Source organism: Myxine glutinosa, chromosome 2 (assembly GCF_964187855.1).
Source record: "Myxine glutinosa chromosome 2, kmMyxGlut1.1, whole genome shotgun sequence".
Taxonomy (NCBI): domain Eukaryota; kingdom Metazoa; phylum Chordata; class Myxini; order Myxiniformes; family Myxinidae; genus Myxine; species Myxine glutinosa.
Window position 1 is genome coordinate 119236583 of NC_136262.1, and position 23677 is coordinate 119260259.

Genomic DNA, 23677 nt, shown 5'->3' on the forward strand with positions numbered 1-23677 from the left:
TTTCTTTCATTCTCTCTCTCTCTCTTCTCTCTCTCTCTCTCTCTCTCTCTCTCTCTCTCTCTCTCTCTCTCTCTCTCTCTCTCTTCTCTCTCTCTCTCTCTCTCTCTCTTCTCTCTCTCTTCTCTCTCTCTCTCTCTCTCTCTCTATCACTCTCTCTCTCTCTCTCTCTCTCCTCTCTCTCTCTCTCTCTCTCTCTCTCTCTCTCTCTCTCTCTCCAAATGGTGTAATAATGAAGCATTATGTGTTGTAAATGAATCGGATTTGTACTTTTTTCTTTTAAACATTAAGAACTGTTGTTTTTATTTTTATTTTTCTCTCCTGTAAAAATGGAACTTGACCTGGTGTATTTTTTTGTGAAATAAATGGTGTTGCAAATTCTCTCATTCTCATTCATTCTCATTCATTCTCTCATTCATTCTCATTCTCAATTTTTCTCTCATCTCTCTCTCTCTCTCTCTCCTCTCTCTCTCTCTCTCTCTCACTCACTCACACACACACACCTGCGTATCTGTTTCCCTGTGGGATAACCCCAAACTACTTTGCTGTACCAGGATGGAATCTCGGCTCTCTATTCACCTTCACTCTTTCATTCCTCTTTTCTCCCGCTCTGGAACAAACTCCCACACTCCCTTCAATTCCACTCCTCCCTCCAGGTCTTTAAAACAGCTGTTCACCACCATCTCTTATCTTTCCCCATCCAAAACCTTGATCTTTTCTACCCCCACTAATTCACCCCAGATCCACCTTGTTTGAAATTCCAACTTCCTTCCTGGAAGTCCTGGCAGTGTCCATATGTTTTATACCTCTCCCACCCCCCCCTTCCCCCCCCCCTCAAAGCCCTCTCCCTCCCACAGATCTCTCGATGTCCCTGCTCTCAGATGTTGTGTTTGTGTTGCTCCCCCTCTCGCCCATCTTGTCTACCGCTCCCCATGTTATATGTTTTATGTGTCGGTTTGTCTTTCTGTGTTATTAATGTTAGCTCTTTCACGAGCCTCGATCTTGTATACAAAAAAAAAAGAAAAAAAAAAGGGTAATTCTGAAGGGTAATTCTGAAGGGCAATTGTGAAGGGTAATCCCAAGGGGTAATTCTCAAGGGTAATTATATATAAAATAAAATAACCACCTTTAGAGGCCATTTTTCCCCGCAAAGCGGGGGTTGGCCTTTTTCGGGAACCGTGGTTGTTGTTGTTTTTCGGTCCCCTATTTGAAGCAACTAGGGCATGCCCGTACGTGGGTGCAATGCCCGTACGTGGGTACGTGGGTACGTGGGTGCGAGTACGGTGACAATCCCCCCCCCCCTCTATTTACATGAAATGGTTTGGTCCATGAAATGTTTTGGTCCATTCGCAACGCCAAAGCGAACGGCGAACGGCTTGCGAGTACGGTGACAATCCCCCCCCCTCTATTTACATGAAATGGTTTGGTCCATTCGCAACGACCACAGAACCCCCCCCCCCCCCCCTCTATTTACATGGAATGGTTTGGTCCATTCGCAACGCCAAAGCGAACGGCGAACGGCTAAATCGCCATAGCTCGGTAACTACTTGTCCGATTAATTTCAAACCTTGAAAAGGCACATCCTCGGGTCCCCAGCAATATACCTGGCAAGTTTAAAGTATATCGGACCGGTAGTTGTCGAGAAACAGCGGTCACAGACAAACATACATACAAACATACAAACATACAAACATACACACAGAGATTACTGGAATTATAGATAGATGTTTTACGGCCGGATGCCCTTCCTGCCGCCAACCCTTTTTGCCGCCTTTAACGACAAACAGGGAATTACCAGTGAACTGGTACTCAATTAGCCGACCTCGGAAGGATGACAGGCTGAGTCAACCCCCCTGGCGTTAATTCAGCGATCGACCGGGATTCGAACCCAGGATCCTTGGATCCTAAGCCGGCACCCTAGCCGCTAGCCCAAAAGGGTAATTCTCAAGGGCAATTCTGAAGGGTAAATCTAAAGGGTAAATCTGAAGGGCAATTGTGAAGGGTAATCCCAAAGGGTAATTCTCAAGGGCAATTCTGAAGGGTAAATCTGAAGGGCAATTCTGAAGGGTAAATCTGAAGCGTAATTCTGAAGGGTAAATCTGAAGGGCAATTCTGAAGGGTAAATCTGAAGCGTAATTCTGAAGGGTAAATCTGAAGCGTAATTCTGAGGAGTAATTCTGAAGGGTAATTCCAATGGGTAATTCCAAAGGGTAATTCTAGAGGGTTCTGAAGGGTAAATCTGAAGGGTAATTCTAAAGGGTAATTCTAAAGGATAATTCCAAAGGGTAAATCTAAAGGGTAAATCTAAAGGGTAATTCTAAAGGGTAAATCTAAAGGGTAATTCTAAAGGGTAATTCTAAAAGGTAAATCTAAAGGGTAATTCTAAAGGGTAAATCTAAAGGGTAATTCTAAAGGGTAATTCTAAAGTGTTTCGTTCGTTTCTAGACTCTGCGTATTTCATATTAAAATCCCAAAATGGAACGACTTCTTTCGGACAAGGGTGCGTTTTTTTTAAGGGAGGAAAATTATATTGAAACGTTTACTGCCAAGACTACATTTTTTAAAACGTTACACAATGTACATTTTTAACTTCTCCGATCACACATGCAAGAACTGACATTATGGGAAACCAGACATTGACACCACAACCACCATGACAACCACCATCATAATCACAATGCGAATCGAGGCCATGACTGCTTCCTCACTCCTTGCACAGGTGGGTTCTGTCACATTAAAATTTGTTTAAATGGGAAATCAGATACGAGATGTTAGTTAAGTCGTTGGTAGAACAGCCCCAACAATAGAAGTTATGATATCAGGGACAATCAACATTCAGGTTAGCTCGAGCAAACCAAGAGGACTTCCTACTTGGATGCTGTGAGTTTCCATGGAGTTGTTATGTAACTTCATTCCAGTGAGGTACAGTTCTACATGTGGTTGATCAACACTTGCAAATGCTCAGATAGTGATGGGAGGGCATTCATTTTAAGAAGTAGAGGTAGTTTGATTCATCGCGCCATTTGTTAATGGTGTCGGAGGTTAGGCGGCAACTCGCGTACTATTTGCAAACGACCATCAACTCCTTGTCGGGGTCTTTAACGTCCACCAACTATTGCCGGCAGATGGGGTGTCCAGTTTAACGTCCATTCAAGACACAACACACACATTGATGAACCACCCTGCATGTGAAAGACCGGGATGACAGTTTATAGTTGATCAGGGTTAGACAGCTTGAAGGTGAGTGTGTGTACCTTGAGGCCATCTTGCCTGCCCTATTAGCATTCAATTGATATATCATATTATACCAATAGAAGATCCAAACCCACAGCAACCCAGCTTAGCTTCCTCACTCATAAAGCACATGTTGAAACAAAAAAACCAGGTGACTTGAGTAACAAACTTACAGCTCTAACTATGATGAAACTGTGCCTTTGACACGCAATCACACATACACCTACACCATCTCCTCCTCCCTTTTCTGAAATGACGTCATGGTAGGGTATCAATCGGAGTGAGAAGATCATTGGGATTGATCATGATGTGAGATATCTCAATCAAGTTGAGAGACCGGTTAACAATCTGGTGATGATGGATCCAACAGTAAGTTCACTCATGAAATTTCAGGCGAACAATGCTGCACTTACTCAGGTAGTTGTCTTTTTCGCCCGATTCTGGTATGTAATAATCCACATCCTTGTTGCAGAAGAAGTGGAAGGGTTGCCAGGTGTTAAAAATGAAATCACCAAAATACTCCTCCATGTACGTGGTCAGAACACGCCGGTCGAAGCTGTCTATTACACGCCCACCATACATCACCTGGCATAACGACGACATGTTAATCCTGTACCGCAGCATGGTTTGGCAGAATCATCTATTCCTGCTTACACCTCTTCTTTTATTTCCTTGCATGAAGTCAAAATCCTTTTTACAACAAAACAGCTCACGTGCACCTCGTGTGAGGTGTCTTGTTGACCCTTTAAATCCGGTGTGGCAAAAACAATCCCTGAGAATGCTAAAAATGAGTGGTGGCTCAATGTGGGAGCTGTCGTTGCTGATTTATCCACATCCTTTGGCCTTTTACATTTGTCCAGTTTAAGATGGTTACATCACTGTAATTTCATTAACAGGAGCACGTTTTTAGGTTTCACTTTCATCAACAGCACCTTAGCAGACTTGGTGGTGTCATGGTTACAGTGTCCACTTTGAGCCTGAGAGGAAGGTCAGCAGTCCGAACCTCGGCCGAGTCGTATCAAAGACTTTTAAAATGATACGGATTGCCCACTTGCTTGATGTTAAGCATTTAAAATGAGCCTCATCGGTTGGCATCCATGGGGAGGATAAAATCAAACGTTAGGAAATGCCTCGCTCAGTGCCGCCATTTTTGTGGTCGTTGGTACCCATAGTCTCGGAAATGGACGATGATTCCCCAGGGCTCAATAGCTGTTTGTCCCGTCTAACATTCCTGTCTCGAGTGTGTGTGTGTGTGTGTGTGTGTGTGTGTGTGTGTGTGTGTGTGTGTGTGTGTGTGTGTGTGTGTGTGTGACAGCTGCACCATGAGCCTTAAATACTGTAAAAAATAACAACAACAACAACAACAAAAAACAGCTATTTTCAACCAACCTCTCCAATGAGATATTTCAGGCTGCCCCAGGGTATCTTGGGATTGTCTTTCTGATGGGCTTTCATCAAGTAGGTGTTCAAAATCTCCAAACACACCTGTTAAAGTACATATTCGTGGCAGTGTACAAGGGATTTCATTAGCCTTGTTAATGGCTAACCTGTTAGGTTAACCTAACCCTAACATTAGGCTAAACCCTAACCTCTCAGCTCTTTCACGAGCCTCGATTCAGTATACAAAAAAAACCAAAAAAAAAAACCCTAACAACCCTAACCCTAACCCTAACAACGAGCAAGTCGAACCCTAACCCTAACCCTAACAACCCTAACCCAAACCCTAACAACGAGCAAGTCGAACCCTAACCCTAACAACCCTAACCCTAACAACCCTAACCCTAACAACCCTAACCCTAACCCTAACAACCCCAACCCTAACCCTAACCCTAACAACCCTAACCCTAACCCTAACAACCCTAACCCTAACAACCCTAACCCTAACAACCCTAACCCTAACCCTAACAACCCTAACCCTAACCCTAACCCTAACAACGAGCAAGTCGAACCCTAACCCTAACAACCCTAACCCTAACAACCCTAACCCTAACCCTAACAACGAGCAAGTCGAACCCTAACCCTAACAACCCTAACCCTAACCCTAACAACGAGCAAGTCGAACCCTAACCCTAACAACCCTAACCCTAACAACCCTAACCCTAACAACCCCAACCCTAACAACCCCAACCCTAACAACCCCAACCCTAACAACCCTAACCCTAACAACCCTAACCCTAACCCTAACAACGAGCAAGTCGAACCCTAACCCTAACCCTAACAACCCTAACCCTAACAACCCTAACCCTAACCCTAACAACCCCAACCCTAACAACCCCAACCCTAACAACCCTAACCCTAACCCTAACAACGAGCAAGTCTAACCCTAACCCTAACAACCCTAACCCTAACAACCCTAACCCTAACCCTAACAACGAGCAAGTCGAACCCTAACCCTAACAACCCTAACCCTAACAACCCTAACCCTAACCCTAACAACGAGCAAGTCGAACCCTAACCCTAACAACCCTAACCCTAACAACCCTAACCCTAACAACCCCAACCCTAACAACCCCAACCCTAACAACCCCAACCCTAACAACCCTAACCCTAACAACCCTAACCCTAACCCTAACAACGAGCAAGTCGAACCCTAACCCTAACCCTAACAACCCTAACCCTAACAACCCTAACCCTAACCCTAACAACCCCAACCCTAACAACCCCAACCCTAACAACCCTAACCCTAACCCTAACAACGAGCAAGTCTAACCCTAACCCTAACAACCCTAACCCTAACAACCCTAACCCTAACAACGAGCAAGTCGAACCCTAACCCTAACAACCCTAACCCTAACAACCCTAACCCTAACCCTAACAACGAGCAAGTCGAACCCTAACCCTAACCCTAACAACCCCAACCCTAACAACCCTAAACCTAACTTTAACCTAACCCTAACTTTAATATATCTATCGATAGTATAAAAAAGGGTCAAGGTAGAACCGACCTGAAAGTCAGATTCATTGAAGTTGTATGGAACGTTCCAGCCCATCTTGCCATATTTCCGGCGCTCTTGCACCACAGCGTGAAAGAAAGCCAGTACGGAGACGAGATGGGAAAGCTTGGTGAGGACATGACGTCAGCATATTGTTGGAAATACGAAAGAAATTGGCCCGCAGGTTGAGTTTGAGCCCACTCGGAGGTTCGGTGACGACCTGCCCAGATATAAAGGATGCCATTTGACATTGATGTCCAAAAATAAGGTTAAGTGTCGCCTGTAGTTTGGCCACGGCATCACATTCAGAAAGGGAAATCGGTCGGCAGTTACAGTGCTTTCAGAAAGTATTCAGACCCCTTCACTTTTTCACATTTTGTTATGTTGCAGCCTCATGCGGAAATCGTTTAAATACATTTTTTCCCTCATCAATCTACACTCAATACCCCATAATGACAAAGACAAAACAGGTTTTAGAAAGTTTTGCAAATTTATAAAATAAAAAAAAACTGAAATACACATTGACATAAGTATTCAGACCCTTTCCTATGACACTTGAAATTTAGCTCAGGTGCCTCCCATTTCTCTTGATCACCTTTGAGATGTTTCTACACCTTGATTGGAGTCCACCTGTGGTAAATTCAATTGATTGGACATGATTTGGAAAGGCACACACCTGTCTATATAAGGTGTCACAGCTGACAATGCATATCAGAGCAAAAACCAAGCCATGAGGTCGAAGGAACTGCCTGCAGAGCTCAGAGACAGGATTGTGTCGAGGCACAGATCTGGGGAAGCCTACAAAAAAATCTCTGCTGCATTGAAGGTTCCCAAGAGCACAGTGGCCTCCATAATTCTTAAATGGAAGAAGTTTGGAACAACCAGGACTCTTCCTAGAGCTGGCCGCCCGGCCAAATTGAGGGAGAAACTTCCAGAAGGACAACCATCACTACAACACTCCACCGATCTGGGCTTTATGGCAGAGTGGCCAGACGGAAGCCTCTCCTCAGTGAAAGACACATGAAAGCCCACAGAATCTTGTTTCTCACAGTCTGAGAGTCCTTTAGGTGCTTTTTTGCAAACTCCAAGCGGGCTTTCATGTGTCAGCTGTGAGACCTTACATAGACAGGTGTGTGCCTTTCCAAATCATGTCCAATCAATTGAATTTACCACAGGTGGACTCCAATCAAGGTGTAGAAACATCTCAAAGATGATCAAGACAAATGGGAGGCACCTGAGCTAAATTTCAAGTGTCACAGCAAAGGGTATGAATACTTATGTGAATGTGATATTTCAGTTTTTTTCTTTTTAATAAATTTGCAAAACTTTATAAAATCCTGTTTTCTCTTTTTCATTATGGGGTATTGAGTGTAGATTGATGAGGGAAAAAATGAATTTAAACGATTTCAGCACAAGGCTGCAACATAACAAAATGTGAAAAATGGGAAGGGGTCTGAATACTTTCTGAATGCACTGTATATCGAGAGGAGGTGATCAATAAGCAGGGAGATGTTGGGTTATTATTGTGTCATTTATATTGTAAATCTCCAGGTCAAATAAAAGAATAAAGATAGTTAGCATGATGGTCATTGATACCTTGAGAGCCTTCTGTAAGATACTAACAGGAAACAGATGTGTGGGCTCCGTGGTGAGCCAAAGTCGGAAGTCTGGGTGTGTCTTGCCGATACGCTGTAAGGCTTTCTCGAGGTCACGCAGCCAATGCGCCAGCAGGTGATAGTTCTGCAGCATGAGCCATGACCCCTGATTCACAGATCTTTCGAGTAGCTGCAGTGCACTCTGGAACCATAAGGTGTCAAGGACACACGACGAGTTCTCAGTGGTGTTTTATTAGACCGGGCTTTTTGTTTACTTACACTTTGACCAAATGGTTCGCATGCATAACCTCAAGCTTCTTCTACACACCACTATACTGTTACGGATCTCCGACGTCGGCTCTCCCCTTATCAAGGGGGGGTTAATCCCCTTGTCCTTTTATCTGGCCGACCCGAGTCCTGGAAGTTATACGCTCCTTCCGGTCGGTATTAGGTAGGGTTATCGGTCGACTAGGTCCGAATACCTAAATACTAACCCGACCGTAAAGCAGGGAAATAACTCCCGCCCAAACCATGGCGTTGGTGGACACGCCGAGCGAAGCGAGTCGCGATCCGGGCCGTTAACAGGGACTAAATCCGATAATCGTGCTACGTTTACCCAATGGAGAAAAGACGACTGTGATCGAATGGAGAGGAAACCCAGAGAATAGGAAGAACAAAGATTGATTTATTAACAATGTACAAAGAAAGAAGAGAGGAAACGAAAGGATGTACAGGATAGGAAGAGGGAGAAGCAGGACACAGGGCAGTCTTAGACAGTCTTATTTCTTAATACCCAGGACAAACATACACACTCACATGGGGATTGTAGCTGGGCGATGGTCATCGGCTCGTCCAGGCTCCAGTCGGCTCCAATCCAGGCTCCGGTTCAGCGGGCGAAACCCGGCAGGCAGCTCCACGTATAGTTGAGCGCGACCGGACAATTTATATATCAGGTGGAAGTTGGTGTCCTATCGCGTATGTAATATGTGCACCCTCGTGCCAAACACCCCCTCTCCAAAGTCCTCTTAATCAGCGCGCTGTATATCTCATGTCATAGACTACGGATTTTTATGTTAAGAAAATAGGCCTTTTATGTTTTGAAAAGCGGGAATTTTTTTTTTTTATGTGAAAAAATCCCGAAATATTTTTTTCCCCCGTTTTATTCATTTTTTATTTTTGCCAAGTTTTTCAGAAATCAGTCAAAAAAAGAACAAAAAATGGTAAGCTTTTTCCTGCACAACATTAAGCACTCGGCTAGTAAACAGGTAAAAAATGACGTTCAGGTACCTTTATTGCAACCGCATTGTTTGATAAGTAGAGGACTAGAAGAAATTGACAAGACCCTTTTAGGAACGGTTAAAGTAGGTGTTTGAAATCATTATCTTGGTAATGTTCTCCTTGGTGAGGCGGTGTCGGCGGTCGGTGAGGACGTTTCTGTAGACGGAGAAGGACCTTTCCACGTCGACGCTGACGATGGGGCAGTACCTCAAGAGGGGGATGTCAGCAAGCTTGACTCCAGCCGGCACACCAACCTCAGATCCGTGCTGATCTCCATCCAGGATCAAAGCCACTGTCCTCAGCACACCAATGTCGGGATTGCGCTGCAGCACCGCCTTGAACTTGGTGAGCAGGATCTCCTTACAGCAGCCTCGGATCTTTTCGAGCTCCTTCGCCTGATCAAGGAGCTGGAAGGCCTTGGCCAGCTCCATGCCGGCCTCCTCCAGCTGCTTAAGGATCTTCGGGATGAACGACACGTGGGCATTTAAGAAGACCAAACTGAGCTTGATGTCCGCCTTTCTGAACAGGTCCTTGGCACTCCGGATTGCCATCGCGTCGTCATCGTTCAGCTGGTCCACAATGTCCTTGACGGCCTCGAAGTGCTCGGCGTAAAACACCGCGGCGTCGATCCACGTCCCCCACCGAGTCAGAATGGGCTCCGGGGGGAGAGAAAGATTGGGCTGCTGCTCCTTCCAAAAGATAACACGCGACGGGGCTTTGACGAACACCTTCTTCGTCGTGGCAATCAGGTCGTTGACGTCCTTGAACATTTCTCGGACTGTCTCGCAGGCACGGTGGAGCGCGTGGGCAACGCAAGTCACATGCAGCAAGTCCGGGAAGAGTTCCTTCAGGGCATGGCCGGCCTTGATCATATAGGCCGCGGCGTCGCTGACGAGGACCTTGAGGCACTCCGGCTTGAAATCAGGCCAAAGATAGCGCAGCATGTCATTGACTGCACGCACGATCTCCCCGGAGTTGGTCTTCTCCAGAAACATGCACTGGACGAGGTGGGGATGAAAGTACCCCTCCTTGGACAAGCGTCCCGTGATGATGTTGGCCACATATCGACCTGCCGAATCGGTCGTCTCGTCGACGGACAGCCAGATGGGCTGCTGTCCGAGGTCGGCACGGATCCCCGCCAAGGCCTCGTCGTAGCACTTGTCGAGGTAGTGCTTTCGAATCCAGCTTTCATCGGGGATCTGGAGAGTGATGTGCTTCTCCAGGAACGACCGGAGGGCAGGGTTTTCCAATTTCGACCATGGGATGCCAGCGGCCAGCATGGCCTGGCACAGCTCCTGAGCCACGACGTCGCACTTGTGCCTCTTTCCGCCACCAAAGTCCTCCATGGTGGCTTGCGTGACCGTCCTCTTCTTCTTCAAGGCCAAGTTGCTCTTGTGGCGGTCTCCTCGGACATGTTGGGCCAGCTCAGACTTCTGCTTCGCCCGGAAAGTCTTTTCACAAGCTCGACAGAAAGCCGTGTCACTCGACACGTACTTGAAGGTGGCCCCATCGCCGCCAGCGTTGAATTCCTTCAGCCACTTGTCACGAAGAGCAGCACTCATCTTGATAGGAGACTTGTTCACACTTTGTGTACACTCTCTCACTGTAGTACACCGCCTCACTGCTGTACACGCTGGGGACGCAACGCACGCAAGTGGACGCAACGTTTTGTTTTTGAGATCGATCGCAGTTAAAAATTTCGATCGCAGTTTAAAATTTCGAAAAATTCCCTAATTTTTTTTAGCGTTGCCAGACATTTTCGACCAAAAAGGGCATTTTCTTTTATTTTTCCCGAAAAAGGGCGAAATATTTTTTTCCTCCGAAAATAGCAAAATAGTTTTTTTGCGCGCAAAAAAGCCGTTTTATGTGAAAAAATATTTTTTATTTTTTCACATAAAAATCCGATGTATACGTCATGACCTTATGACTAACTTCCCTGAAAATGTCTGCTGCTCTTCTTCTGCTCCAATCGGATCATCTGATCATGTGCTTGTTCAAGTGGACATCTCTCTGACCATTCTCAGGGAACCTCCTCAGCGTCGACGAGTCTGGCATTTCACTCAGGCCAACTGGCACGGTCTTCAAGCAACCATCAATCATCTGGACTGGTCTCCCATCTCTACCACCTCTGACATCAACTCATCGTGGGAATTCTTCCAAAGTAAATTGCTCTCTCTCATGCACAGATTTATCCCATCTTGTCTTCAGTTGTCATACCCTTCCTCCCGTCCATGGTACACGGAATCTTGTGGTGAGGCTGTTGCCCAGAAACAACTTGCTTTCGTCTCCTGGAAAGCAAATCCAACGGAAGGAAATCTCATTTCGTTTCACAAAGCCCGAAACAAGTGTGTGTCCACCCTCAGGAGAGCCAGAAAACAATATCTCTCCGTTCTCAAGACAGAACTCTCTTATCTGTCTCCCTCTTCCAAATCCTGGTGGCGCCTGGTCAAATCTGTTTCTGGTGTTTGTTCCGCCTCCATCCCCTCCCTTACCTCAAACGGCTACACAGCTGACTCCGCACGTGAAAAAGCTGAATGCCTCAACTCTGTGTTTGCCTCTAAATCTTGTGTCCCAAACCCATCCCTCTCTGTACCCACCATACCCAGTCGTACCCAGCTGCTCCTGGACTCCGTGTCCTTTCCTCCTGACAAGGTGGAAAAGTTTCTGTCAACCCTCGACTCTGATTCTGCAACTGGACCTGACGGCATCAGCCCACGGGTCCTAAAATCCTGTACTTCCGCTCTCTCTCACTGTTCTCTTCACCCTCTCTTTTGCTCAAGGTCAACTGCCATCTGCTTGGAAATCTGCCAACATCACCGCTTTGCACAAAAAAGGTGCAAAAACAGATCCTAGCAACTACAGACCAATCAGCCTTCTCCCAATTATCAGCAAAGTCATGAATCCATCATTGCTTCGGATATGAAATCTTTCCTCTTCTCCAATGGCTTGATCTCTGATCATCAATTTGGTTTCAGACCAGGTCACTCTACTCTGGACATGCTGCTTCTGCTGTCTCAACAATGGATGGAGGTCCTCAATGCCAAACAGGAAATTAGAGCTGTCTCCCTCTACATATCACGTGCCTTCGATACGGTCTGGCACCCCACTCTGTTCACCAAACTCTCCTCCTTTGGTATCCATGGAAATCTCCACGCATGGCTGGCGGACTTCCTCTCTAGTCATAGTCAACGTGTGGCCCTGAATGGGTTTCTCTCATCTCCTCTTCCTGTTCAGGCTGGAGTTCCCCAAGGCAGTGTTCTGGGCCCTGTGCTTTTTCTGGTCTTCATCAATGACCTCTCTGACTCTCTTGAAAATCCTCTCTATCTCTTTGCTGATGACTCCACTCTCTGCCGCTCCATTCCTCATCCCTCAGATCGGCAGTCTGCAGCCTCCTCACTCTCTGCAGACCTGGACAAAATCACAGACTGGGCAAACAAGTGGAACATGTCTTTCAATCCTGACAAATCTCACACTCTTACGATGCCTCTCCGAAAAGACCGACTGGACAACCCTCCCATCTACTTTCTGAATAATCCTCTCCAAGAAGTTCTGTCACTCAAGCTTTTGGGTCTCACTATCTGCCATGATCTTTCCTGGGAAAACCACATTTCCAAGCTGGCCTCCAAAGCCAGTCACCGACTGGGCATCCTCCGTCGTGCGAAGTCCTTCCTTGGCACACCTGAGCTCCTCACCACATACAAGGCTTTCATCCACAGCTCAATGGAGTACTGCTCTCCCCTCTGGGCTGGTGCTCCTGCCTCACACCTAGCTCGTCTTCACGCTGTTGAAACCAAAGCGTTCAGAATCATTGGAATCTCCCGCGATGACGCTATCTCCGAGAGCCTCTCACTTAATCACCGCAGGCAGGTTGGTGGTCTTTCCGTCTTCTCCCGAATCCTCTCCGGCCTTGCTCCCCCAGCTCTCTCTGGGCTCTGTCCCCCAAATATTCCTGCAGGTCGCACAAGATCTGCCTGCAACCCTCTTATGGTTAAACTGCCAAAATCAAGACTCTCTGCTCACCTTCACTCCTTCATTCCTCTTTTCTCCCATCTCTGGAACAAACTCCCTCACTCTCTTCAATCCCACTCCTCCCTCCAGGTCTTTAAAACGGCTGTTCACCATCATCTCTTATCTTCCCCAATCCAAAACCTTGATCTTTTCTACCCCCGCTAATTTCACCCCAAATCCACTTTTTTGAGGTGACTCTTGACTTCTTTCCTGGAAGTCCTTGGTGTCCTTGCGTTTTATACCTATCCTGCCTCCCCCCAGGCCCGCTCCCTCCCACACATCTCCCGATGTCCCTGCTCTCAAATGTTGTGTTTGTGTGCTTCCTCCCCTTCTCTCCCCATCTTGTCGACCGCTCCTCTTTTTATATACTTTGTTTGCTTGTTTGTTTGATAAATGTTAGCTCTTTCATGAGCCTCGACTCTGTATACAAAAAAAAAAAAAAACTATCCTCCAACTTACTGATATTATCCTCCAACTTACTGATACTATCCTCCAACTTATGGATACTATCCTCCAACTTATGGATACTATCCTCCAACTCACTGATACTATCCTCCAACTTACTGATACTATCCTCCAACTTACTGATATTATCCTCCAACTTACTGATACTATCCTCCAACTTACTGATACCATCCTCGAACTTACGGATACTATCCTCCAACTCACTGATACTATCCTCCAACTCACTGATACTATTGTTACATATTTATGTGAATGTATGTGGATTACCATTCAGGTCTTTGCTTATCCGTGTGTAGTATATTAAGGGTTGTTGTGATTGGAGGGTCAGGAGCCCTTCTGAACAAGTGGCCGGAAACGGAAGTGACCGGAAACGGAAGAGAAAAAGACACGAGGAAAAAAGGACGAGTATTATTCTTCCTCGCCCCGCTCCGACCAAAGGTGGGATCGACCTTGCGCTGCGTGGAAAAGCGGCGTTCCGAAGCCTGTCTGGCGAGAGGAATCACCGGGACGTGTACCTGCCCGGTGGAGACGTCAAGTTGACGTGGGGCCATGCATCCACCCCGCGTCTGGCATCGTTCGCGGCACCGTCTAAACAGACGCGTGCGGGTCGCCCGTTGGGGCCTAACACGCCTGGCAAGCGGCGTGGGGCTTTTGGCTTGCTTTCCCGTCCCCGCGTCGCGTGGCCACGAGGGGCTGCAGCCACGGTGCCTGGTACGGTACCTGCCCGGTGGAAACACGTCCACCCGGGGTTCGTTCAACCGCCCGAGTGCGGCGACGCCGACTATCATCTTGGTCAGGAGGGGCCCAGAGACATTGTGCGGGACCGAGACCAAAAGGGTGTCGTGAGTACTCACCGGGACACACGCATATAAGATGGCCATCTTACTCATAGGGAATTGATTGTGGCTGGGGAATTGTTGATGGTAGTGTATTGTTGATTGCTCGGGGAAAATCTCCGTGGTTGTGTCATTGAAATATTGTTGATGGTTGTGTCATTGAAATTGTATGGTATCATTACCATTGAAATATATCCTTGAACGTCAGTTGTCTCTTGGGTGAAATTCATATGGATTGCGTGGCGAAAGCGCATATATAATACAGCTTTCTGGCGAAGTTCCTCTCACGGTCCGGGGGTCACTGAGACCAGGTATTCACCGAGGGGACCACGTAACAGAATTGGGGGCTCGTCCAAATTACGATTTGCGGTTTCGCAATTGGGTCGACGTCCGGGATTTAAAATTGTATAAAATAATAAAATAAGAATTTTTTATTAATTAAAATTTATTAATTAATTATTAATTGGTAAAAAAATTTTGAGAAATTGGGGTAAAGTCTTGGGTGAAGGTTAACAGGTGTTAACGATAGGCACCATGGCGTTTGTGGCACAGAACTTTGGGGTAACCCCGAGTGAGGCACAGTTCCGAGCGTTGCTAAAGTCGGACCTCTTGAAATTGGCCAAACATTTTAACTTGGAGGTCCGAACTAATTTGAGGAAGGCAGAGTTGCAGGCCACGGTGATAGAATCTATGGTGGGATTAGGAACATGGGACGAGTTAGCCTGGCAGTGGCTACCCGAAGAGCCAGAAGACGTTGAGCTCCGGAAACTGGAGTTGCAATTACGGAGCCAGGAACGGATCAAAGAAGAAGAAAGGAAAGCAGAAAAGGAAAGAGCAGAAGAAGAAAGGAAAGCAGAAAAGGAAAGAGCAGAAGAAGAAAGGAAAGCAGAAGAGAGGAGAGAAGAGAAACAAGCAGAGGAAAGGAGAGTGGAACGAGAACTCCAGGAAAGGTTAGCAGAAGAAGAAAGGAAAGCAGAAAAGGAAAGAGCAGAAGAAGAAAGGAAAGCAGAAGAGAGGAGAGAAGAGAAACAAGCAGAGGAAAGGAGAGTGGAACGAGAACTCCAGGAAAGGTTAAAAGAAGAGGAAAGGAAAGCAGAAGCGAGGAGAGAAGAGAAACAAGCAGAGGAAAGGAGAGTGGAAAGAGAACTCCAGGAAAGGTTAGAAGGGAGAAAAGTGGAGGAGAGGAGAGCTGCAAGGGACCTCGAAGCAGAGGAGAGAAAAGCGGAAAGGGAATTAAAGGAACGTGACATGGAGCTTCAGCAAGAAATCAAATTCAAGGAGCTGGAGTTAATGAGAGAACGGGGAGAGGCACCACCCTTGCTGACGGGGTCGACACCTAACCAGAAAACCTGGGATGTGGGCAGACATGTGAGGCTGGTTCCACCGTTCAGTGAAAAAGAAGTCGCGAAATTTTTTCCACACTTTGAGAAAGTGGCTCGACAATTAAACTGGCCGGAGGAGGCCTGGACCATACTCGTGCAAAGTGTGCTGGTGGGGAAAGCTCAGGAAATTTATTCGGCGCTACCAATGGACCAATGTGCAGATTATGAGGTACTGAAGAAGCACATCCTCAAGGCCTATGAGTTGGTTCCGGAAGCTTACAGGCAAAAATTCAGGAATGCCAGGAAGAGGGAGAGTGAGACCCATGTGGAGTTTGCCAGAGTGAAAGAAAACATGTTTGATCGGTGGTGTGAGTCAAAAGGAGTCGGGAAAGACTTCGAAACATTGCGGGACTTGATCCTGGTGGAGGAATTCCAGCAGTGTGTCCACGAGGACATCAAAGTGTACCTGCAGGAAAAGAAAGTACCAAAGTTGTGGGACGCAGCCACCATGGCAGATGATTATGCCTTAACCCACCGAATAGGGGTCCACGAACCTAACTCCTCGCCTAGATCTCCGCAGGGGAGGTGGGGAACAGCAGGTGCGGAGAACGACCATACATGGCGGCGGCCTCGAGATGATTATGGGGACAACTATGATACCCCACCGGTTCGAAATCAGAGGGATGCGGGCCCAAGACAAACTTATAGTTCGGGGGGCCCGAGGCAGACCCCGAGTTTTTCCTCCGGGCCTACTTGCGCGTTTTGCAAGAAACCTGGACACTTGATGTCCAGTTGTTACCTCATGAAAAGGGACAACCCAGAGCGGAGTCCGACTATTACAACTCCGAATGCGATGGCTAGCGTAAGAAATCGCCATCAAAAGGGTTACCAACCATTTATTTCAGAGGGGTTTGTGTCACTGGATGGAGCCTCGACTAACCGGAGACCGGTTAGGATATTGAGGGACACAGGGGCCCATCAATCTTTAATGCTTGAAGGCATTTTGCCATGGTCCGAGGAGACGGCAACGGGGGATAGTGTTCGTTTACAGGGGATCGGGGGCGGTGTTAGTGCTCCCCTTCATGTCATCCATTTGGAGTCCGATTTGGTGTCAGGACCGGTCACCGTCGGTTTACAAGCCACGCTTCCTGTAGAGGGTGTATCTGTGGTTATCGGGAATGATTTGGCCGGGGGTCAAGTTTATGGTAACCTGAGGGTTGGTAAAGAGCCCAGCAGGGAAAATAACACCACACCAGCTCGGGATGGCGACAAAAGTGCCAAGTTTTGTCCACCCTCAGGAGAGCCAGGAAACAATATCTCTCCGTTCTCAAGACCGAACTCTCTTATCTGTCTCCCTCTTCCAAATCCTGGTGGCGTCTGGTCAAATCCGTTTCTGGTGTTTGTTCCCCCTCCATCCCCTCCCTTACCTCAAACGGCTACACAGCTGACTCCGCACGTGAAAAAGCTGAATGCCTCAACTCTGTGTTTGCCTCTAAATCTTGTGTCCCAAACCCATCCCTCTCTGTACCCACCATACCCAGTCGTACCCTGCTGCTCCTGGACTCCGTGTCCTTTCCTCCTGACAAGGTGGAAAAGTTTCTGTCAACCCTCGACTCTGATTCTGCAACTGGACCCGACGGCATCAGCCCACGGGTCCTAAAATCCTGCTCTGCTGCTCTATCTCACCCTCTCTCTGTTCTCTTCACCCTCTCTTTTGCTCAAGGTCAACTGCCATCTGCTTGGAAATCAGCCAACATCACCGCTTTGCACAAAAAAGGTGCAAAAACAGATCCTAGCAACTACAGACCAATCAGCCTTCTCCCAATTATCAGCAAAGTCATGGAATCCATCATTGCTTCTGATATGAAATCTTTCCTCTTCTCCAATGGCTTGATCTCTGATCATCAATTTGGTTTCAGACCAGGTCACTCTACTCTGGACATGCTGCTTCTGCTGTCTCAACAATGGATGGAGGTCCTCAATGCCAAACAGGAAATTAGAGCTGTCTCCCTCGACATATCACGTGCCTTCGACACGGTCTGGCACTCCGCTCTGCTCACCAAACTCTCCTCCTTTGGTATCCATGGAAATCTCCACGCATGGCTGGCGGACTTCCTCTCTAGTCGTCGTCAACGTGTGGCCCTGAATGGGTTTCTCTCATCTCCTCTTCCTGTTCAGGCTGGAGTTCCCCAAGGCAGTGTTCTGGGCCCCGTGCTTTTTCTGGTCTTCATCAATGATCTCTCTGACTCTCTCGAAAATCCTCTCTATCTCTTTGCTGATGACACCACTCTCTGCCGCTCCATTCCTCTTCCCTCAGATCGGCAGTCTGCTGCCTCCTCACTCTCTGAAGACCTGGACAAAATCACAGACTGGTCAAACAAGTGGAACATGTCTTTCAATCCTGACAAATCTCACACTCTTACTATGTCTCTCCGAAAAGATCGACTGGACAACCCTCCCATCTACTTTCTCAACAATCCTCTCCAAGAAGTTCTGTCGCTCAAGATTTTGGGTCTCACTATCTGCCATGATCTTTCTTGGGAAAACCACATTTCCAAGCTGGCCTCCAAAGCCAGTCGCCGACTGGGCATCCTCCGTCGTGCGAAGTCCTTCCTCGGCACACCTGAGCTCCTCACCACATACAAGGCTTTCATCCGCAGCTCAATGGAATACTGTTCTCCCCTATGGGCCGGTGCTCCTGCCTCACACCTAGCTCGGCTTCACGCTGTTGAAACCAAAGCTTTCAGAATTATTGGAATCTCCCGCGATGAAGCTATCTCTGAGGGCCTTTCACTCACTCACCGCAGGCAGGTAGGTGGTCTTTCTGTCTTCTACCGACTCCTCTCCGGCCTTGCACCCCCAGCTCTCTCTGTGCTCTGTCCCCCAAATATTCCTACAGGTCGCACAAGATCTGCCAGCAACCCTCTGATGGTTAAACTGCCGAAATCTCGGCTCTCCGCTCACCTTCACTCTTTCATTCCTCTTTTCTCCCGCCTCTGGAACAAACTCCCTCACTCCCTTCAATCCCACTCCTCCCTCCAGGTCTTTAAAACAGCTGTTCACCACCATCTCTTATCTTCCCCCATCCAAAACCTTGATCGTTTCTACCCCCGCTAATTCACCCCAGATCCACCTTGTTTGAAATTCCAACTTCTTTCCTGGAAGTCCTGGCAGTGTCCATATGTTTTATACCTCTCCCACTGCCCCCTTCCCACGCCCCCCCCAAAGCCCTCGCCCTCTCTCAGATCTCTCGATGTCTCCATGTCTCTCGGTCCCTGCTCTCAAATGTTGTGTTTGTGTCCTTCCCCCTCTCTCCCCATCTTGTCTACCGCTCCCTATGTTATATGTTTTATGTGTCGGTTTGTCTTTCTGTGTGATTAATGTTCGCTCTTTCACGAGCCTCGATATTGTATACAAACAAACAAACAAAAAAAAAAAAAAAAAAAAAAAAAAATTTATTTGTAGGGGGACTGAACTTCAAAACAGAGGAAGAAGTTCTGACCTCTGTCTTCAACAGATATGGGCCGCTGGTGGAAGTGCGGTTGGTAAGAGACTGGGAAACGCAACAGTCAAGAGGGTTCGGCTTTGTCACGTTTGCCAGCACAAAAGACGCCAGAGAGGCAGAGAAGAATTGGAATGGCAAGGATTTGGAGGGTCGGACCATAACAGTAGGGAAGGCATTTCGTAGGCGTCGAGAGGTCTACAGGAGAGGACAACTGGGCGGTAGTTTTGGTGGTGGCCACAATCAATATTATTATGGAGGCTCCCTGAGTTACGGCCGCTCCCGAAGGAAGGATTGGCAAAGTAGTGGCCGAGAAGGAGACCGCTATTCATGGGACTACAGGGACCAGTGGTCCCACCCTAATTATTAGGGAAGTTCTGAGAAGTTGAAGCACTGAAGGCGGCGGAGCCGCCGAGCCAAGATTCCTACACGAATTAACCGTGAACGCCGTTCCTAAAGGCGTCCATGTAGTGAACTTTCATGCACGGACTAACCGTGAACTCCACGTTCCTCAAGGCGCCCATGTAGAGAACTTTCCTGCACGGACTAACCGTGAACTCCGCGTTCCTAAAGGCATCCATGTAGTGAATACTCGGCTTGGCCTCCCAGAAAAGTGCTATCGAGTGGCTTAACTTTGGATCTTTGATCAAACCCTTAACCTTCATTCACAAGAAACTGGCGGTCAAAGTCAGAGGGTCATGAGATGGAGTTTGATTTGGCAGGGACAATGTCGTTGCTGGTGCTTAGTCCAGAGTGAGTAATCTGGAGGGGTTGTGGTGAAATTTTGGTTGCTTTATTTTTAAGTGATAACTGTGCCCGGGGGCAACTGATAATGTGGGGGGGGGGGGGTTGAGTTATCTGGTTTGTTTCTCCAAATTGGCCGGCAAAGAAAGTTTTCGCTGGGTTCAAACTTTCTTTCTTGAAGGGGGGGAGTGTTACATATTTATGTGAATGTATGTGGATTACCATTCAGGTCTTTGCTTATCCGTGTGTAGTATATTAAGGGTTGTTGTGATTGGAGGGTCAGGAGCCCTTCTGAACAAGTGGCCGGAAACGGAAGTGACCGGAAACGGAAGAGAAAAAGACACGAGGAAAAAAGGACGAGTATTATTCTTCCTCGCCCCGCTCCGACCAAAGGTGGGATCGACCTTGCGCTGCGTGGAAAAGCGGCGTTCCGAAGCCTGTCTGGCGAGAGGAATCACCGGGACGTGTACCTGCCCGGTGGAGACGTCAAGTTGACGTGGGGCCGTGCATCCACCCCGCGTCTGGCATCGTTCGCGGCACCGTCTAAACAGACGCGTGCGGGTCGCCCGTTGGGGCCTAACACGCCTGGCAAGCGGCGTGGGGCTTTTGGCTTGCTTTCCCGTCCCCGCGTCGCGTGGCCACGAGGGGCTGCAGCCACGGTGCCTGGTACGGTACCTGCCCGGTGGAAACACGTCCACCCGGGGTTCGTTCAACCGCCCGAGTGCGGCGACGCCGACTATCATCTTGGTCAGGAGGGGCCCAGAGACATTGTGCGGGACCGAGACCAAAAGGGTGTCGTGAGTACTCACCGGGACACACGCATATAAGATGGCCATCTTACTCATAGGGAATTGATTGTGGCTGGGGAATTGTTGATGGTAGTGTATTGTTGATTGCTCGGGGAAAATCTCCGTGGTTGTGTCATTGAAATATTGTTGATGGTTGTGTCATTGAAATTGTATGGTATCATTACCATTGAAATATATCCTTGAACGTCAGTTGTCTCTTGGGTGAAATTCATATGGATTGCGTGGCGAAAGCGCATATATAATACTGCTTTCTGGCGAAGTTCCTCTCACGGTCCGGGGGTCACTGAGACCAGGTATTCACCGAGGGGACCACGTAACACTATCCTCCAACTTACTGATACTATCCTCCAACTTACTGATACCAACCTCAAACTTACGGATACTATCCTCCTACTTACAGATACTATCTTCCAACTTACTGATACTATCCTCCAACTTACTGATACTATCCTCCAACTTACTGATATTATCCTCCAACTTACTGATACTCTCCTCCAACTTACTGATACCATCCTCCAACTTATGGATACTATCCTCCAACTCACTGATACTATCCTCCAACTTACTGATACTATCCTCCAACTTACTGATACTATCCTCCAACTTACTGATACTATCCTCCAACTTACGGATACTATCCTCCAACTCACATACTATCCTCCAACTTACTGATACTATCCTCCACTTACTGATACCATCCTCGAACTTACGGATACTATCCTCCTACTTACTGATACTTATCCTCCAACTTACTGATACCATCCTCCAACTTACTGATACTATCCTCCAACTTACGGATACTATCCTCCAACTCACATACTATCCTCCAACTTACTGATACTATCCTCCAACTTACTGATACCATCCTCGAACTTACGGATACTATCCTCCTACTTACTGATACTATCGTCCAACTTACTGATACTATCCTCCAACTTACTGATACTATCCTCCAACTTACTGATACCATCCTCCAACTCACTGATACTATCCTCGAACTTACTGATACTATTCTCCAACATACTGAGAGAAGGGTGGTTGTGGGTGGGAGAGGTGGAGTAAGTAACTGGAATGGTGATAGTGAAGGAGCGGCGCTCCAACGCGAGTCGAAAGAATTGACGCGACCAAAGACGGAATTCGTCCGAGTTGCTTTATTGAAACAAAACAGCTCAGGTATTCTGACAAAAGCCCGTTTATCGGGCAGCAATATATATACACATTTATGTCGGGAAGTTTGCCCGGCACAAGCTATACCGGGCATGCCCGGGTGTCAAGGGCGAGCCTTGGAAAGGCGAGTCTGGACCTGCCCGGGCGTGTTTGGCTGCGGCCTGGCAAGTCGAGGCTGGGCGTGCCCGGGCGCTCTGGACGAGCACTGGAAAGGCGAGAGCGGGCATGCCCGGACGCTCTGGGCGAGCCCTGGAAAGGCGATAGCGGGCATGCCCGAACGCTCTGGGCGAGCCCTGGAAAGGCGATAGCGGGCATGCCCGGACGCTCTGGGCGAGCCCTGGAAAGGCGAGAGCGGGCGTGCCCGGGAGGTTCGGGCGTGCCCGGGAACAGTGAGTCCGGGCATGCCCGGGAGAGGCGCGTCTGGCCGTGTTCTGGCCGGTGCAAGGCGATTGTGTGCATCCAGCGGTAACCGCTACACACGCCCCTCCAGAATCGACCTGCACCGGCAGGGTCAATTTAAGGGGGGTCCGGATGACCCGGCCGAAACGACCCCTGGAGGGTCGTGGGGAAGGGTCCGACGTGGTGGTGGGTGGTCGAGCGGGGGGAACTGTGGACGGGGGGCGGCCTCGCCGCGGAGGAAGGGCCAACCGTGGTGGTCGGTCGACGTCCATGTGCGCCGGTTTGAGGCGGTCCACAGAGATCCGGTCCGACCGGCCGCCAACGTCGACGACAAAGGACTTGTCGCCCCGTCGCAGGACCCGGAAGGGCCCGTCGTACGGCGGCCGGAGTGGCCCCCGGTGCGCGTCATGACGCACAAAGACGTACTCCGCTGTGCGAAGCGCCGGGGGGATGTAGGACTGGGGGCCACCGTGGCGGGATGTTGGCACGGGGGCAAATCAGCGGGCGGCCTCCTGGAGGTCCGAGCGCTGGTGTGCGGCGGACCAGGGACTGGTAGCGTCGGGCACGAACTCGCCCGGGACGCGGAGCGGCTGGCCGTAGACGAGCTCGGCGGCGGACGCCCAGAGGTCCTCCTTGGGGGCCGTGCGGAGGCCCAAAAGGACCCACGGCAGCCGGTCGGTCCAACCGTCGTCCTGAAGGCCGGCCATGAGTACGGCCTTCATGGAGCGGTGAAACCGCTCACACAACCCGTTGGCTTGGGGGTGGTAGGCCGTGGTGCGGTGCAGCGTGACCCCCAACGAGCGGGCGACCGCGCCCCAAAGTTCGGACATGAACTGTGGGCCGCGGTCGGACGAGATGTCCGCCGGTGTGCCGAAGCGCGCGACCCAGGTGGCGATGAACGCCTGCGCCACGTCGGCGGTGGTGGTGGAGGTGAGGGGCACGGCCTCCGGCCACCTGGTGGTCCTGTCCACCATGGTGAGCAGGTGGGTGAACCCCCGCGATGGGGGCAGGGGACCCACCAGGTCCATGTGGACGTGGTCGAAACGCCGTGCAGGCACGGTGAAAGGTGCCAGCGGGGCCTGGGTGTGGCGGTGGACCTTGGCCCGCTGGCAGGCCGTGCAGGCGTTGGCCCAGTCGCGGACGTTCCGTCGAAGGCCGTGCCAGACGAAACGCGCCGACACCAGCTTCTGAGAAGCTTTCCGGCCCGGGTGAGAAAGGCCGTGGATGGAGGTGAAGATGCGGCGCTGCCAGGAAACGGGCACGATGGGGCGAGGCTGGCCCTGGGAGACGTCGCAGAGCAGGACGGTGCCCGCGAAGGGGATGTCGGCCAGGCGGAGGCCCGTGTCCGCCGCCCGGAGGGCCTGCACCGAGGTGTCGGTGGTCTGGTC

The 23677-nt window shown here is 49.1% G+C and overlaps 1 protein-coding gene across 2 annotated transcripts in view; it reads right to left on the reverse strand.

Annotated features, from left to right (window-relative positions):
• HSPB7 (heat shock protein family B (small) member 7) overlaps positions 1-8728 on the reverse strand; it is a 49968-nt gene extending 41240 nt beyond the window's left edge. Inside the window, exons 1-5 of one of the 2 annotated variants that reach the window (XM_068107282.2) lie at positions 8576-8728; positions 7761-7961; positions 6177-6384; positions 4621-4716; positions 3645-3816 (exon numbers count right to left, since the gene is read on the reverse strand). In XM_068107282.2, coding sequence (XP_067963383.2) covers positions 3645-3816; positions 4621-4716; positions 6177-6221 — 313 coding nt within the window. In that variant the 5' untranslated portion in view covers positions 6222-6384; positions 7761-7961; positions 8576-8728. Of the gene's footprint in view, positions 1-3644; positions 3817-4620; positions 4717-6176; positions 6439-7760; positions 7962-8575 lie in introns of those variants that run through there. The other variant, XM_078771571.1, reaches the window with a different exon arrangement.
• Between the last annotated feature and the right edge of the window lie 14949 nt (positions 8729-23677).